This window comes from Alligator sinensis, unplaced genomic scaffold (assembly GCF_000455745.1).
Source record: "Alligator sinensis unplaced genomic scaffold, ASM45574v1 scaffold531_1, whole genome shotgun sequence".
In the NCBI taxonomy this organism is placed as follows: Eukaryota; Metazoa; Chordata; order Crocodylia; family Alligatoridae; genus Alligator; species Alligator sinensis.
The window spans coordinates 48,601-62,889 of record NW_005842173.1 but is presented as its reverse complement, the minus strand read 5'-3'; the positions used below and the strand labels follow the sequence as shown (position 1 = coordinate 62,889).

At 48.3% G+C, this 14,289-nt stretch overlaps 1 protein-coding gene across 1 annotated transcript; it reads left to right on the top strand.

Annotated features, from left to right (window-relative positions):
* Positions 1-8,585: 8,585 nt before the first annotated feature.
* LOC102374897 (7-alpha-hydroxycholest-4-en-3-one 12-alpha-hydroxylase) lies at positions 8,586-11,036 on the top strand. Its single transcript, XM_006025905.2, has one exon. The coding sequence runs from the start codon at positions 9,314-9,316 to the stop codon at positions 10,844-10,846; it is 1,533 nt and encodes a 510-aa protein (XP_006025967.1). The 5' UTR covers positions 8,586-9,313; the 3' UTR covers positions 10,847-11,036.
* Positions 11,037-14,289: the final 3,253 nt, after the last annotated feature.

The following is a 14,289-nucleotide window of genomic DNA, read 5'->3' as shown; positions in this document are numbered from 1 at the left end:
ATTCCTGGAAGCACAAGTGGGTTTTATGAGCTAAAAAGTAACGGGGATGCTAAACATTCGTGACAGTACAAATCACAATCAACAGTCAAGGCTGCTAGTTCATGGCCTATACTAAAGGCTCACCTTGAAACAGAAAAATGCTGATTATTAGCTGATTTCTGATCAACCTCACACTTGTGGGAGTTGCAAGTTCAGGGTTATTGCAATGTTGGCCTGAGTTTCAAAGCTGCCGGTCACTTGGACCTCTCACTGACTCCAGCTGGGATCAGTCTGGACTTGAAACTGGTTAATTACAAACTGATGCTGTGTAGAGATGGGCAAATAATTGACTTTTGGAGCCAGTGGCCAAAACAGGGCAGGGGGAAAACACCACTAGGAAAAAAAATACTTTTATGTAGATGCCAAATTTCTCTGATCTCTTTTTCCACCTCTATGAAATGAAAATCCACAAATTATATTTAAGAAATCATTTAGGATTGACTAAGATGCTCTCTTCTGGGGGACTTGGTTTCCCTTTAAATAAAAGTAGCTCTACCCTTAAACTAAATGTTGCCTTGAAGTACAAAATACAAGTATTTTGTTTCATTTTAGAAAAGGGCAAAACAAAAAAAAAAGCTTGATGTTTTCAATTTTGTTTAGTTTTGTCTTCTCAGTTAATTTGACATGAATTTGTGAATGGCTTGTGAACTATATTTTTGGTGGAAAAACTTCACAGGAAAAAATTCACTTAGGCCTAGCCAGGTTGCTCCGACTGAGCATGCACTGCACTTCAAAATTGTTCAGCTCGTTGTGCAGATCTTTCCATTTATAATTATCCTGGACAAACTACAAGTCAGTGTACATGGTTGCTGGTCCAGTAGATAAATCAGCAGCAAGGTGATAGAGCACAGCACACTTTGTTTAAGCATAATGTTCAAGCCCTCTATTGTTGGCTAAACCATGCCCCCTTCTAGGAGTCTGCTTTTTCAGTGACTCAGAAGAAAAGAAGAGCTGTCCAGTTGACCATTCTCCTTGGTAGGGTGTTCACGCCTAGTGTCATAGTTGTTAGGGGCACCTTATGGATTTCATAGATTTCATAGACATTCGGGCTGGAAGGGACCTCAGGAGATCATCGAGTCCAGCCCCATGCCCCAAGGGCAGGAAGTCAGCAGGGATCATAGGATCCCAGCAAGATAGACATCCAAATATCTCTTGAAGGTGTTCAAAGTAGGTGCTTGAACCACCTCCGGCGGCAGGCTATTCCAGACCTTGGGGGCTCGGACAGTGAAGAAGTTCTTCCTTATGTCCAGCCTGAAATGGTCACGGAGGAGTTTATAACCATTCAGCCTCATCATCCCTTGGGGTACTCTGGTGAACAAACGTTTCCCCAGATACTGGTGGTCACCCCTGATAAACTTATAGGTGGCCATCAGATCGCCCCTGAGCCTGCACTTTTCCAGGCTGAAAAGTCCCATAGCTCTCAGCCTGTCGTGGTAAGGCCTGTTCTCCTGACCTCTGATCATGCACATGGCTCTTCTCTGAACTCTCTCAAGCTTCTCCACATACTTTTTGAATTGTGGGGCCCAAAACTGGATGCAGTACTCCAGCTGTGGCCTCACCAAGGCCGAGTACAAGGGGAGAATGACTTCCCGGGATTTGCTTGAGAAGCACCTATGGATGCAAGCCAGTGTTTTGCTTGCTTTACTAGCTGCAGCATCACACTGAAGGCTCATGTTCATCTTGTGGTCAGTCCTGACCCCCAAGTCCCTTTTGTCCAAAGTGCTAGCCAGTGCAGCACTGCTGAGCCTATGAGCACACTGCGGGTTTTTCCTCCCAAGGTGGAGAACCTTGCATTTTTTGGTGTTAAATGCCATCAGGTTCTCATCCACCCATTTCTTGAGCCTGTCAAGGTCAACCTGGATTGCCCTCCTTTCCTCAGGGGTGGACGCTTTACCCCAAAGTTTGGTGTCATCAGTGAACTTGGCCAGTCCACTTCTGACTCCAATGTCTACAGCATTAATGAAGATGTTGAACAATACAGGCCCAAGGACAGAGCCTTGGGGGACCCCACTGGTCACAGGGCACCATGATGATTGACTTCCATCAACCACCACTCTCTGGGTCCTGCCACATAGCCAGTTCTCCAGCCAGCAGATCATGGAGAAGCCGAGACCACAGTTGGCCAGTTTTGCCAAGAGGTGATCATGGGATACCAGATCGAAGGCTTTTTTAAAGTCAAGATATATGATATCAATCTCTTCCCCCTTGTCCAGGTGATAGATCACCTGCTCATAAAAGGAAATAAGATTGGTCAAGCAAGACCTACCTGTGACAAACCCATGCTGGGTATCCCTCAGGATTTTCCCATCGGCCAGTCTGATGAGGATGGTCTCTTTGATAATCTTTTCTAGGATCTTCCCCAGGATAGAGGTCAGGCTGATGGGCCTGTAGTTTGCTGGATCTACTTTCCTCCATTTCTTGAAGATAGGCACCACATTGGCCTTCTTCCAATCTTTGGGCACTTCACCAGAGTGCCAGGAGCTCTCGAAGATCTGTGTCAGGGGCTGGGCTATGATGCTAGCCAGCTCCTTGAGTACCCTGGGGTGTAAGCTGTCAGGGCCAGCTGACTTGAAGGTGTTCAGCCTCTTGAGGTGTTCCTTCACGCGGTCAGCACTGATGGAGGGCAGGGGATCTCCCTCACCCAGGCCTCCCTGTCCCGTAATGGGCAGGGGCATCCCTTGGGACTGATGAAAGACCGATGCAAAGTACCCATTTAGCAAGTTGGCTTTTTCCTGGGTGTCAGTTGTCCTATCTGGTTTAGCAGGGGTGGGTCCAGTGTTGCCCTTGCTTTTCCTCCGGCTCCCCACATATCTAAAAAAGGACTTTTTATTGTCCTTGCTACTTGTAGCCAGTTGGAGTTCAGTCACAGCCTTGGCTTTCCTGGTTCACCCCCTGCAGGTCTGGATGAGTGCAAAGTATTCCTCCTTGGAGGTGGATCCCGTCCTTCATCCTTTGTAGGCCTTTCTTTTTAGATGCAGGAGGTCCACTATTTCCCTGCAGAGCCCCGGGTGCTACTGTGCCTTCTTGCTGCCTTTCCTCTGAGATGGGATAGACTTTGCTTGTGCATCGAGGATCGCTCCCTTGAGGAGCAACCACTCTTCCTGAACTCCCCTCCCCTTGGGGTCGTGGTCCCTTAGGGACTCACTGACAAGCCTCCTGAGCTTGTCAAAGTCAGCTTTCCTGAAGTCGAGGACTTCTGTATTGCTGACTAACTTGCCAGCTTTATGGTGGAAGGTGAAGGTGATCAGCTCGTGGTCACTCAGCTTCTCCTTTCTCATTAGGTCGCTGCTAAGGTCATCCCCCGTTGTCAGTACCAGGTCGAGCAGTGCTTTACCTCTCGCCAGCCCATAGACTTCTTGCATCAGACAGAGGTCATCAACACACATGAGAAATCTTTGCAACCACTCAGATTTGGCCGAGCACTCTTCCCGCAAGATATCCGGGTAGTTGAAGTCTCCCATGATGACCATGTACCGGGAGCATGTGGCCTCGTCCAATTCCCTGGCAAACTCCTGGTCAAGTTCTTGATCCTGGGCAGGTCTGTAATAGACTCCCACCATTGTGTCCCCTGTGCCGTGTTCCCCATGGATTTTAACCCGGAGGGTCTCCAGTTGTTCACCCTGGGCACCAATGTTGGCTTGCAGGGGTGCATAGCTTTCCATGACATAGAGAGCTACTCCCCCCCCCACTTTTGTCCACTCGATCTCTCCTGTACAGGGTATAGCTGTCTATGCCTGTGGCCCAGTCATGGTGGAGTCCCACCAGGTCTCCGTTATCCCTATGACATTGTATTTATTTGTGTTTAGCAGTAGGACTAGTTCCCAAGCTTCTGGCATTTGTGTAGAGGCAGGCGAGTGTCCCTTTGGGGGCCCTTGCCTTGTCCGCAGAGCATTCCACAGCTGGGGCAGGGGTGAGCTCCCTAGAGTGCCTTGGCCTGCTGGCTTTGCAAGGGTTGCTGAGTGGGCTGGCAGTGACGGTAGTCATCAGATCATTAGATCATCAGGTCCAGCCCCCCTGCACATGAGCAGGAAAGACCGCTAGGGTCACATGACCCCAGCAAGACAGGCATCAAGACGGCTCTTGAAGGTCACCAGGGTGATTGCCAGAGTCTCTTGTTGACCTCAGGAAGGACATCACAGGGCATCTGATCTTTCTGGACCCACCTCCCTATTTAAACACAGAGGGCAAGATCATCATCCCTCTCCAGCTTCTTTATACCAGATGAAAGGACTGGAAAACCACATATCCAGCCTGGGGTCTGGCAGTGAGAATATTTTGAGCACGGGCAGAATGCAAGGAGGGAGGTGCATTGGAGAGACGCTAGGCAGTAATGTAGGTGGAAAGGTGTAGGATAGCCATTAAGTATAGCCAGGCCTCCAAGCCTTGTTGGGTGGATCTACACTCCCTGCATAGTTTGGAGGGTAGAACGAGGCAAGTTAAGGCTGAAATAGTCCCCATGTCTTCCCTCCCACACTTCAAATCTGTGCTGTGCCTCAGAGGGGCAACCCAAGTGGTCTAATCTTGCACCCTATGCTCTGCCAGCACTCATCAGCTTTGTCTTCTTCGGTATTAGACACACATACTGTGCTAAAAACCACGTGTTCTCCCTTAGCAAAATTGGCCAAAGCAGTGCCTCTGCACAGACAGGTGCTCCAAACACTTCACAAGCATCCCACGTGCTCTCAGCAGGGCTAGGTATCATTTTCAGAGCATCATTGACAAGCAGGGCTAGAAGGAACCTCCACAGGCCAAGTAGTCCAAGGATCATCCCTATCCAAACCATCCTCTACAAAGCCATTGTCCAACCTTAGTCAACCCTAACATAGCCACAAGAGCCTGAACCATTTCAGCCTAGCCTCAGAAAATGCCCTTGTAGTCCTGGAAAGGGAGAAGTAGTTATAGTGCTACCACCTTTCCAGTTGTAGGGAACAGGCACTCTAAGTCTCGGAGCTGCGCTTGCAGACAGAGCTAATAAAATCTATTTTTGCTGCCTGCCTTCAGCTGGATTTGCCAGCACAGGTGAGGTGATCACTCGCTGGATTACGTAGATTACAGAAATGAAGTATCATTTGCAGACTTTGATATGTGTGCTGGTTTTCCCCTTACGACAAGCATAATCATGTCCTGAAGCATAATCATAAGGTTTTTTATCATTGTCTACCAGGGGAACAGGAATAGACTTAGACCAGACAAATCCTCCTGGACTAGACTGAGGATAATTGCCCTCAGCTGGAGAGGGACAGGTATCCAATGTAGCAGTATGTGAGCTGGAGGTGAGTACATGTTTCACAAGTCCAAATTTATCAGCTGTCTGTTATCTTTGCTGCTCTAGCCTTGAGGCAAGACCTTGACTTGTCCCTTATCTGAAGTAGTCCAGCAGTCTACCATGCAAACTGGATTTATGTCCTGCCCAGGCACAAAGTCAGGCTGGGACACAAGGTTATTAGAGAATTAAGGGATGAACTTTTAATCAGCCAGAGACTGAGTCTTTACTGAACCAAAGCACCAGAAAATGAATGAGCAATTTTGCTTTGTGCCTACTTGAAATCAGCTGTAAGCTGCATCTTCAAGCAAAGGTTTGGAATCCTGTGATTGCACCAAGGCCTAATGTTTAGTGGTGGGATAAGGGACTGGGAAAGTAGAAAACTGAGACAGAGGAAGAAGATAGGAGACAGTGGGCTGGGGATGCGACGGGGACAGATGCAGGGATTGAGCGAACCAAGGGCAGGAGCTGAGGAAAGGGGCAGTGGAAGGAGTCAGGTAGGGGCATCACACCAGTGTGGGGAAGGAGAGGATAAGGCAGATAGGGCAGGAACTGGGAAGGAGAGGAATGGGGATGGAATAGGACTGGGGACACTTGGAGCATCCTCCGCTCTGAAACCATTGGAACAGTGCAGAAAACACCTGGCCGACAACACCTCACATGCAACAGACCACCATATAGAACACGCACCTTGGTCTTAAAAAGCAGCATGAAGGGAAAAAAAAACTTCAGGGTAAGTGAATAACAGCAGCTGGAGAACTGAGCCTACTGCCCACTCCCTGTGCCAGGTCTGGCTGTGGACTGACCCCGTGTGCCAGCCCAGTATGGTGTATGGGGCCATATCATGTGGCTGGGGGCTCTCTGTAGGTCCACAAGTTTGGCGGTGAGGGAGTGGGGCAGCATTAATAACCGTGACTCCCAGTGACATGGTAATTAATGCTGCCATCACTCCCCTACTACCAAGTTTCTGAATGCAGGAGATCCATATTTCTTGCATACAATGCACATCCCAATTTCTACAGCTGGGGTGGGGGGGAGGGAGAGAGATGCATGTTATATGTGAGAAAATAGGGTATTTAAGGAAAAATATGCTAACACTGTCTTCAACCGCAGTAACCACACCTGGACTCTTGCCGAGCCCAAAGCCCAGGGCTGACGTTCCAGCTGAAGTTGCACTGAGCCCCTTTCTTATCAAGTGTCCTGTGATCCACCTTGCTTCCACATCTCAGTCCATCTCCTAAGAGACCCGATGCACAAGCCACGGCTTGGCCTGGGTGGGTGCTGCAGGCAGTCATAGTTCAGACTCCTCTGCTAATGTTCAGCCAAAGTGCTCCGTTCCCTGCGTGCCCTTCCCCAGGCTGGCTCAGTCCTGAGAAACCTGTGTTGTCTTCATGCAGTCGAGTTACCTTTGTGCCAGGGCTTCTACGACGGAGGGGACAGGCCCCAGCAGAGACCAGGAGAAGGCAGCCTGTGCTTGAACCCAACACCATGCGTGACTGCTAGCTCTGCTACCAGGGGAGCTGGAGAAATAGCCAAATCCTCCTGCCCTGAAAAGCAACAAGGACTTTATTTAAACTGCAGTTTAACTCAAGGGAGCACTGAGCCTCTTCCAGTCCATTCTAATGCCCATGAGTAGGGGTCTATTGAACTCGAGAAGGTGGCTGGCCGATTTCATGGGCAGATTGCATGGCAAGCCTTTCGTACAGCTAGCAAGCCAATAGCTAGCCGCCACGTGTGCCTATATTAAGATCGGCCAATAATGTGGCGGAAATCTCAATACAAATGGCGGGAACTTCTTTGTACCGTGCATCACTATAATGCAAAAGAAATGCACGATGCAAAGAAGGCTACAAAACTGGCGGGCAAAATTCCTGCACGTGGGTTCTTAATTGCAACAGAACGGTCCACCGTGCAAAAGAGCTGCAATTTAGCGGGAACACAATTTAGCAATGCCGAAGCACACACAAACAAGAAAACCACAACTTTGGGTTGTGACAACAACTAGCTCAGCAACTTCTGTAACATTCATGTTATTAGCTTTTAACTGGATCGTTGCTTAATCAAGGAAGAGGAGACAGCCCTGCACAAAGACATGCAGGAGGATGAGGGGGAAGAAACGCTCCGTGCCCAGCATGGGCTTTGAGAAGCTAAAGGTGTTGAGATGCTCCCCAGGCAGTTGTGTTGCGGGGCTGGTGTCCTGCTAATAGGTCACGGAGGAGAGATGTAGCGGACCTGCTTTGTGTTGTGGGAGGGGAGAGCTGGTGGCAGGAGAGGACTGTGGTTGGAAACAGGTGAGAGGCAGAGTGTGAAAAGAAAGACAGGAGGATGGAAAGAGAGACAGAAATACAAGGGCAGGAGAAAGGGGAGATGAGGAACTGAAGAAAAGGTGTTGGGAAAAGTAAAAGAAGAGATCAGAGAAACATCAGAGAACTGGAGAGGACGGCGAGGACAATGCTCACTGTGCGTGGGTGGTTTCACCAGCACAGGTGTTTAGGGGAGAAGAAATGCCACACAGCAAACAAAGTAGACGCTTGTCCCCTGGGGCTTGTTCAAGGCCTGGTCTCTGCTCCAAATTGCAAGCAATGTAGGTCAAAAAACAACACGGTTGCAAACAGAAACAGGGTCTGAGCCAGGGCTGGGTAATTATTTCAGGCAGAGGGCCTCTTACTGAGTTTTGGCAAGCCATAAAGGGCTGCATGACAGGCAGCCAAGGGCAGATCAATATTAATTTTCTTAATTTTTTAGGGGCCCCACAAGCCAGATAGATTGGCCTGGTGGGCCGCATCTGGCCCGGAGGCCACATTTTGCCCAGCCCTGCTTTAAGCTGACATTGTGAAGTTGAGAGGTAGAGAAAGTAGAGGCTCAAAACCAGGAAAATGCATGGTAGCGGGAGTGTGGTGCAGGGGAGGGTGGGGGGAGAGGGGAAGGCAGGCAGAGGTAACAGAAAGGGGATCAGAAGGCAAAAAAGCAAATGCAAGTTCAAAATATGTTATTTCAAATCAGTGCAGAAGTAGCTTCTATTATGCGGGCTCCAGTGAAGAAGGGGTTCCCTATGCATTGGACATTGTAGAGAGACAGTAAGAGTCCTCCCTGCTATGACCTTACAGTTTAGGTACCCATCATCGGTCCTCAGCTGGCAGGAAATGATGTAGCTGGGGCTGGTCCTGCTTGGAGGAGGGCATTGGACTAGATGTGACCTCCTGAGGTCCCTTCAACCCTCATTTTCTATATTGTTGACGCGTAGCGGGTGCACATGCACCCCCTGAGCATGGCAGTGCACCCCCTATGAAAAGGTGCCGCCGACGCTGTTGTTCATATTTTCTATGATTCTATGAAATGAGGAAACGGTGCAGCTTCCTGGGAGCAGTGTTGCTCTATAGCTAAGACTGTTGTCTTTTAGGTATGTGCACTGGCAAATCCTTACAGCAATGTACAGTGCAGGCACTGGGCCATTTCCTCAATGCGTGGGTACCTGCATAATCCCCATTAAGCTAAAGGACTCCAGTGAGATCCACCACCAGGCAGTCGGCCCCATAGCTAGGTTAGGATCCCAAGTCCAGGATCCCAAACACAGCCAGAAGCCTCCAGGAGTAACCACAAAGCACCCAGCTCTTTGGGAAATCAGGTCACTTCTAGCAATCACTGCCTTGGGGACAGAGTCCTCGAGAGGGGTTTGGAGCAGTGTTTCTGCTGCTGCCGGCCTTTGGAGGGAGGGTGGGCAGGACACTGCCTCTCGGCATTCGGGTCCCCACCTGCTTGAATAATGACTCTGATCACACTGGCCCCTTCTAGCCTTAAAAAAAGTCCGTGCTCTTTGCATGAACTGAAACAGAAGGTAAGACCTAGCATGCTCGTTAGCTACAGGGTTAATTTGAATAGCAAACAGAGAGTGAGGCCACGTGTCGGTGGTTTGTAATCTGTCAGTGAGAAAGGCAGTTTATAAATACAACTGTGTAATCATCTCTGCTCAGTTTGGCGGGATCCCTTGTGGCAGAGCACAGATCCCTAAGAATGGCCATCTGGATAGCAGTTCTTTGCACCCTGTTAGCAATCGTCCTCGGCGGCCTCCACCACTTGGGAGTATTTCGCAGGAGAAGACCCAAAGAGCCTCCCCTGGATAAAGGCTACATCCCATGGCTGGGCTACGCGCTAGATTTCAGAAAGAACAGCTCAGAGTTTCTACAGAAGATGCAGAGAAAGCATGGGGACATTTTCACGGTGCTGATTGGAGGCTACTACTTCACTTTTGTCATGGACCCATTCTCTTTTGGGGCCATTGTGAAGGAATCCAGATCCAAACTGGATTTTACGAAATTTGCATCTGAGCTGGTCAGGAGGGTTTTTGGATACCATCCTGTCCCAACGGACCACAAGATCATTCAGCTGGCAAGCACAAAGTACCTGATGGGAGATGGGCTTGTTGTCATGACTCAGGCCATGATGGAGAACTTGCAGAAAGTGATGCTCCATAGCCTGGGTGCCGGAGTAGAGGAGAGGCCATGGAGCCAAGATGGGCTCTTCCACTACAGCTACAACATTGTCTTCAGGGCTGGCTACCTGGCTTTGTTTGGAAATGAGCCAACCAACGGCACTGGGAGCAAGAAGAAAGCCCAAGAGTGCGATCTCACCCACTCTGAAGAGGTCTTCTACGAGTTTCGCAAGTACGACCTTCTCTTTCCTCGTCTGGCCTACGCTGTGCTGCCGCCCAAGGATAAAATAGAGGCTGAGAGGTTGAAGAAGCTCCTCTGGAACATGGTTTCTGTGAAGAAGACCTACACAAAGGATAACATTAGCGGGTGGATAAGAAGCCAAGAACGGGACCTGGAAGAGAATGGTGTCCCCGAGCACATGAGGGACCGGTTCATGTTTCTACTCCTTTGGGCCTCCCAAGGCAATACAGGCCCAGCTTCTTTCTGGCTTCTCTTGTATCTCATGAAACATCCCAAAGCCATGAAGGCTGTGCGGGAAGAAGTGGACCAAGTCGTAAAAGAGTCTGGTCAGGACGTGAAGCCAGGCAGCGCCCCAATTAACATCACCAGGGACATGTTGATGAATACCCCTGTTCTGGACAGCGCGGTGGAGGAGACGCTGCGCCTGGCAGCCGGCCCTATTCTGATCCGAGCGGTCATTGAGGACATGAATCTCAAGATGGCCAATGGGGAAGACTACATCCTCCGCGGAGGAGACAGGATAGCCCTGTTCCCCCATGTTGCAATTCAGATGGACCCCGAAATCCATCCTGAGCCTCACACCTTCAAATACAACCGGTTCCTAAACCCTGATGGCACCAAGAAAGATTTCTACAAGAACGGGAAAAAGTTGAAGTACCCTACTATGCCCTGGGGGGCGGGGACATCCATCTGTCCCGGACGTTTCTTTGCAGTCAGTGAAATGAAACTGTTCGTGGCCTTGATGTTGCTTTACTATGATGTGGAGCTGGTTAATGGAGAAGAGGAAATCCCTCCCATAAATACCAGCCGGTGGGGATTTGGTATGATGCAGCCCGTGCATGATATCCAGTTTCGATATCGGCTACGCTTTTAATAGGAGATGGTGAGCCCCCTTCTGACATACACCTATTCTGTATTGGCTTGAAATGCATTCATTAGCGAATCACTTGTCAAACTGAGCTATTGAGTATAAAAGTTCTCCCATAGTAGTGATGCTTGAGGACATGGATAGGTTCAAGCCTGTTAAATGATTGCCGCAACCTCTCTCTCTTACTCAGTGTGTTGACGTTCCTGTTAAATGATTGCCGCAACCTCTCTCTCTACTCAGTGTGTTGACCTCGAGGTACATCACAGCTCCACTTGTAACCTTGCCCTGTTACCTACACGCTGCTCTGACTTTCGGACTGTCTTTAGGAATTTGCTTACCCCCTGCTGCAGAATCGTAACCGGCTGTGTCTAGGAGGAGCTGCCTCCAGACCGGCAAAGGAAGCAAGAAGATTAATGAATTCCCCGAAGAATAATAGGAGCTAGTAGAATTTCTTGAGCGTGGGCTTCTGGTTCTCTACTTTTTTCACTCATTTTAAATCTGAATGGAGTATGTATATTTAGGAATATGTATGAATTTGTCAGACAGCAATAAATATGCTTTTTATATAGTGATTAAGTACAAAGAATTTGCAAATTATTTTCAGGCTAACTTCACCATAAACCATCATTCTGTTTTTTGCCAACATTTCTTCTTCTTAAAGGGACACAGTCAGTTTCTTTCAGCCCTAACATTTGCTGTCCTAAAGGATGATCCCAGCACAAAGATATTTTCCAACAACTTATTTCTCTACCCTCCATATTCTGCATCATACGGTAAGTGCAGGCAGCTTGCCAGGCTGAGTGGTCAGACTTGGCTGAGCAGGAGCTATTTAATTTACATGGTATATGTTGGCATGTTAAATGCTATATTTTTAAATACATCAGAGTCAAAGTGGGGTGTGAACTGAGAGTGAAACTCCATAAAGCATAAAGCACTGCCAAGATTAGGTCTGTCTTATGTCTGGTACAGATCTCGCCCAAGGTGATTTAGGAGCCTCAATGTCTCTGTACCCATTTATGGCATTTAATATCCCGAGTCATGTTTGACCAAAGCTAGACATTTTAGTTGAGGTTTTCTAGCCTGTTAATGAACTGGTGGTTTGAAAAGTTAGGAACATCTGGGGAAACACCAGGACACCGGAGAAAGGGAAGGGTGGGATCGGACTTCTAGGAGGGCAAGAACGCTGAGGAGCCGCATGATGCTTATATTCCAGGGAAAACATCACATGGAAATGACTCATCCCCAGCAGAGCAAGAAAACCACACCAGAACAGTAATCACTCTGGTCCTACCCTGTTTGCTCTTCCTTTCTGCATCCGCTCTCTGCCACTGTGAGAAGGGCGACTGGGCAAGGTGGACCCGTGGTCTCACCAATCAGTGGCAGTTCTTATAAGCACCCTCTATTTATAATGGAAAAGTTGCATCAGACCTGCTTTTTTTAAGGCAATGAATAGTTGATGGAAGTTGATTTACATTGCCAGAAATTTACAACTCAGATTTCTTTTTCTAGGGCAATTGTGTCATTTTATCACCATAGCAATTATCATTTCAGCCTCACCCTGGTCTGCTCCACCCTCACAGGGGCTCTGCTTTGTGCTTCACTAAGTCCACAGGATTTGAACAGATGCTTAATGGCTGTATCAGGACCTGAGACTAACAAAGACGAGGGGCCGTGGGGAGATGAGGAGGGTGAAAACAGTTATGGTTATGTGATTAAGGAGACACAAATCACATTGCACACCACCCAACATTTTTTTAGTCTCCCATGCTCTCACCCTGCGCATTGAATGAAAAACGATTCTTATAGTATTAGATCTATCAAGTTCTATCTACAGTGTCACTCTTCTATGCAATTTGCTCCGCTGACTGCAAAATAGGCTGTCTGGTGTAATGAAGTTATTAATCAACTTTGCTAACGTAGAGGGAACTATTTTTAACTGCACCCCTGAACCATATCCAACCTTGAATTTTGGATATATTCAGTATGATTTTGGAACTTGGCTCAAACAGAATTGTCTCATTTAAACGTCAACATTGACCCTAGTGGTGTCTTTAGAGCAAGCAGGTTGCGTTATCAAGTACAACCAGCTGCATCGATAGTTTTAAAAAAACCAACCCAAAACAAAAACCTTTTGGGGGAGAGAGGAGGGGAGAAACGTAATAATCTTACCTGAACAGAGATCCAATGCGTTCCTGAAGCAGTGCTAACCATGCACATATAGGCAACATCTTCAACTGAACAACTAAGTCTCTTGTTACTGAGCACAAGCTTTAACACGTCCCCCTGGCTTTTAGTCATCTCCTTTGCGCAACTTTCACTCACTCTTCATTTCCCTTCTAATAAGAGATTGTGCTGTATTGGTGTCACACTACTTTGGTCATATTCTCCTTTTCCTTAAAATCACCAGGGCATGGCATGACACAGGGGTCCGTTTTCTGAGTGTTTCGGAAGCACTTATAGAAACAGTGCTGTTTCCGAGTGTGGGTGGTGAAGGGTGTTTGCATCCTGCTGTTAGACCCCTCCTGTAAAAGTCAACATCTTGAGGACATTTGAGTTGGTCCAACAGGATAAAGGACTGCTGTCAGTGATGTGTACATTTGAACGCTCAGTATTTCGGAGTTCAGGGTATAGATCAGCCACCTGCAGTTTGGGACCACGCTTGCACATCTGGAGGTAGAATCTCACAAGATACACTGTCCTTGACAGAGAGCTCCCAATCTGGCCTGGAGCTCCCCACAGATCTGGAAATTTGTAGATGAGAGCGTAGTGGCAGCATTGATTACCGTGGCTCCCAATGACATGGCAATTGATGCTGCCACCACTCCCCCGCCACAACATTTCTGGACCCAGACGATTCATTTTTTTTTTTTTTTTTTTTGCATACAATGCACATCCCAATTTCCACCAGCTGGCTTTGGGGTGGAACGATGCATGTTAGTCGTGAGAAAATATGGGAATTACATAAAAATGTGCCATGAGCTGCACTGGGTTCAGCCAGCCTCCTCCAGGCCACTGTCTTCAACCTCATTAAGTGTGCCCGGACCTAGCGGGTGCGTACACACTAGCAGCGAGGCTGCTCCAACATGCTGTATATACAGTACATCAATTAATCGAGTCTGCTGGAGCATGGTCCAATGTCCTGAAGAAGCTGCCTTCCCTTCATGCAGTTGAGTTACCTTTGTGCCAGGGCTACTCTGATGGAGGAGACAGACCCCAGCAGAGACCAGGAGTTGGGTCCCAGCAGAGACCAGGAGAAGTCAGCCTGTCCTTGAGCCCATAACCATGTGTAACAAGTAGGGCTCCTGGGGCCAGTCTAAATGTTGGCCTGCCCACTTATCTAGGGAAAACCGCCCACCTGCCTCACCTTAGACGTATAATTATGTTGTTCCCATGTGGGAGACTGCCCACTTAATTGTCCTGATGCCAAGGGGACGTACACTACTCCAAAC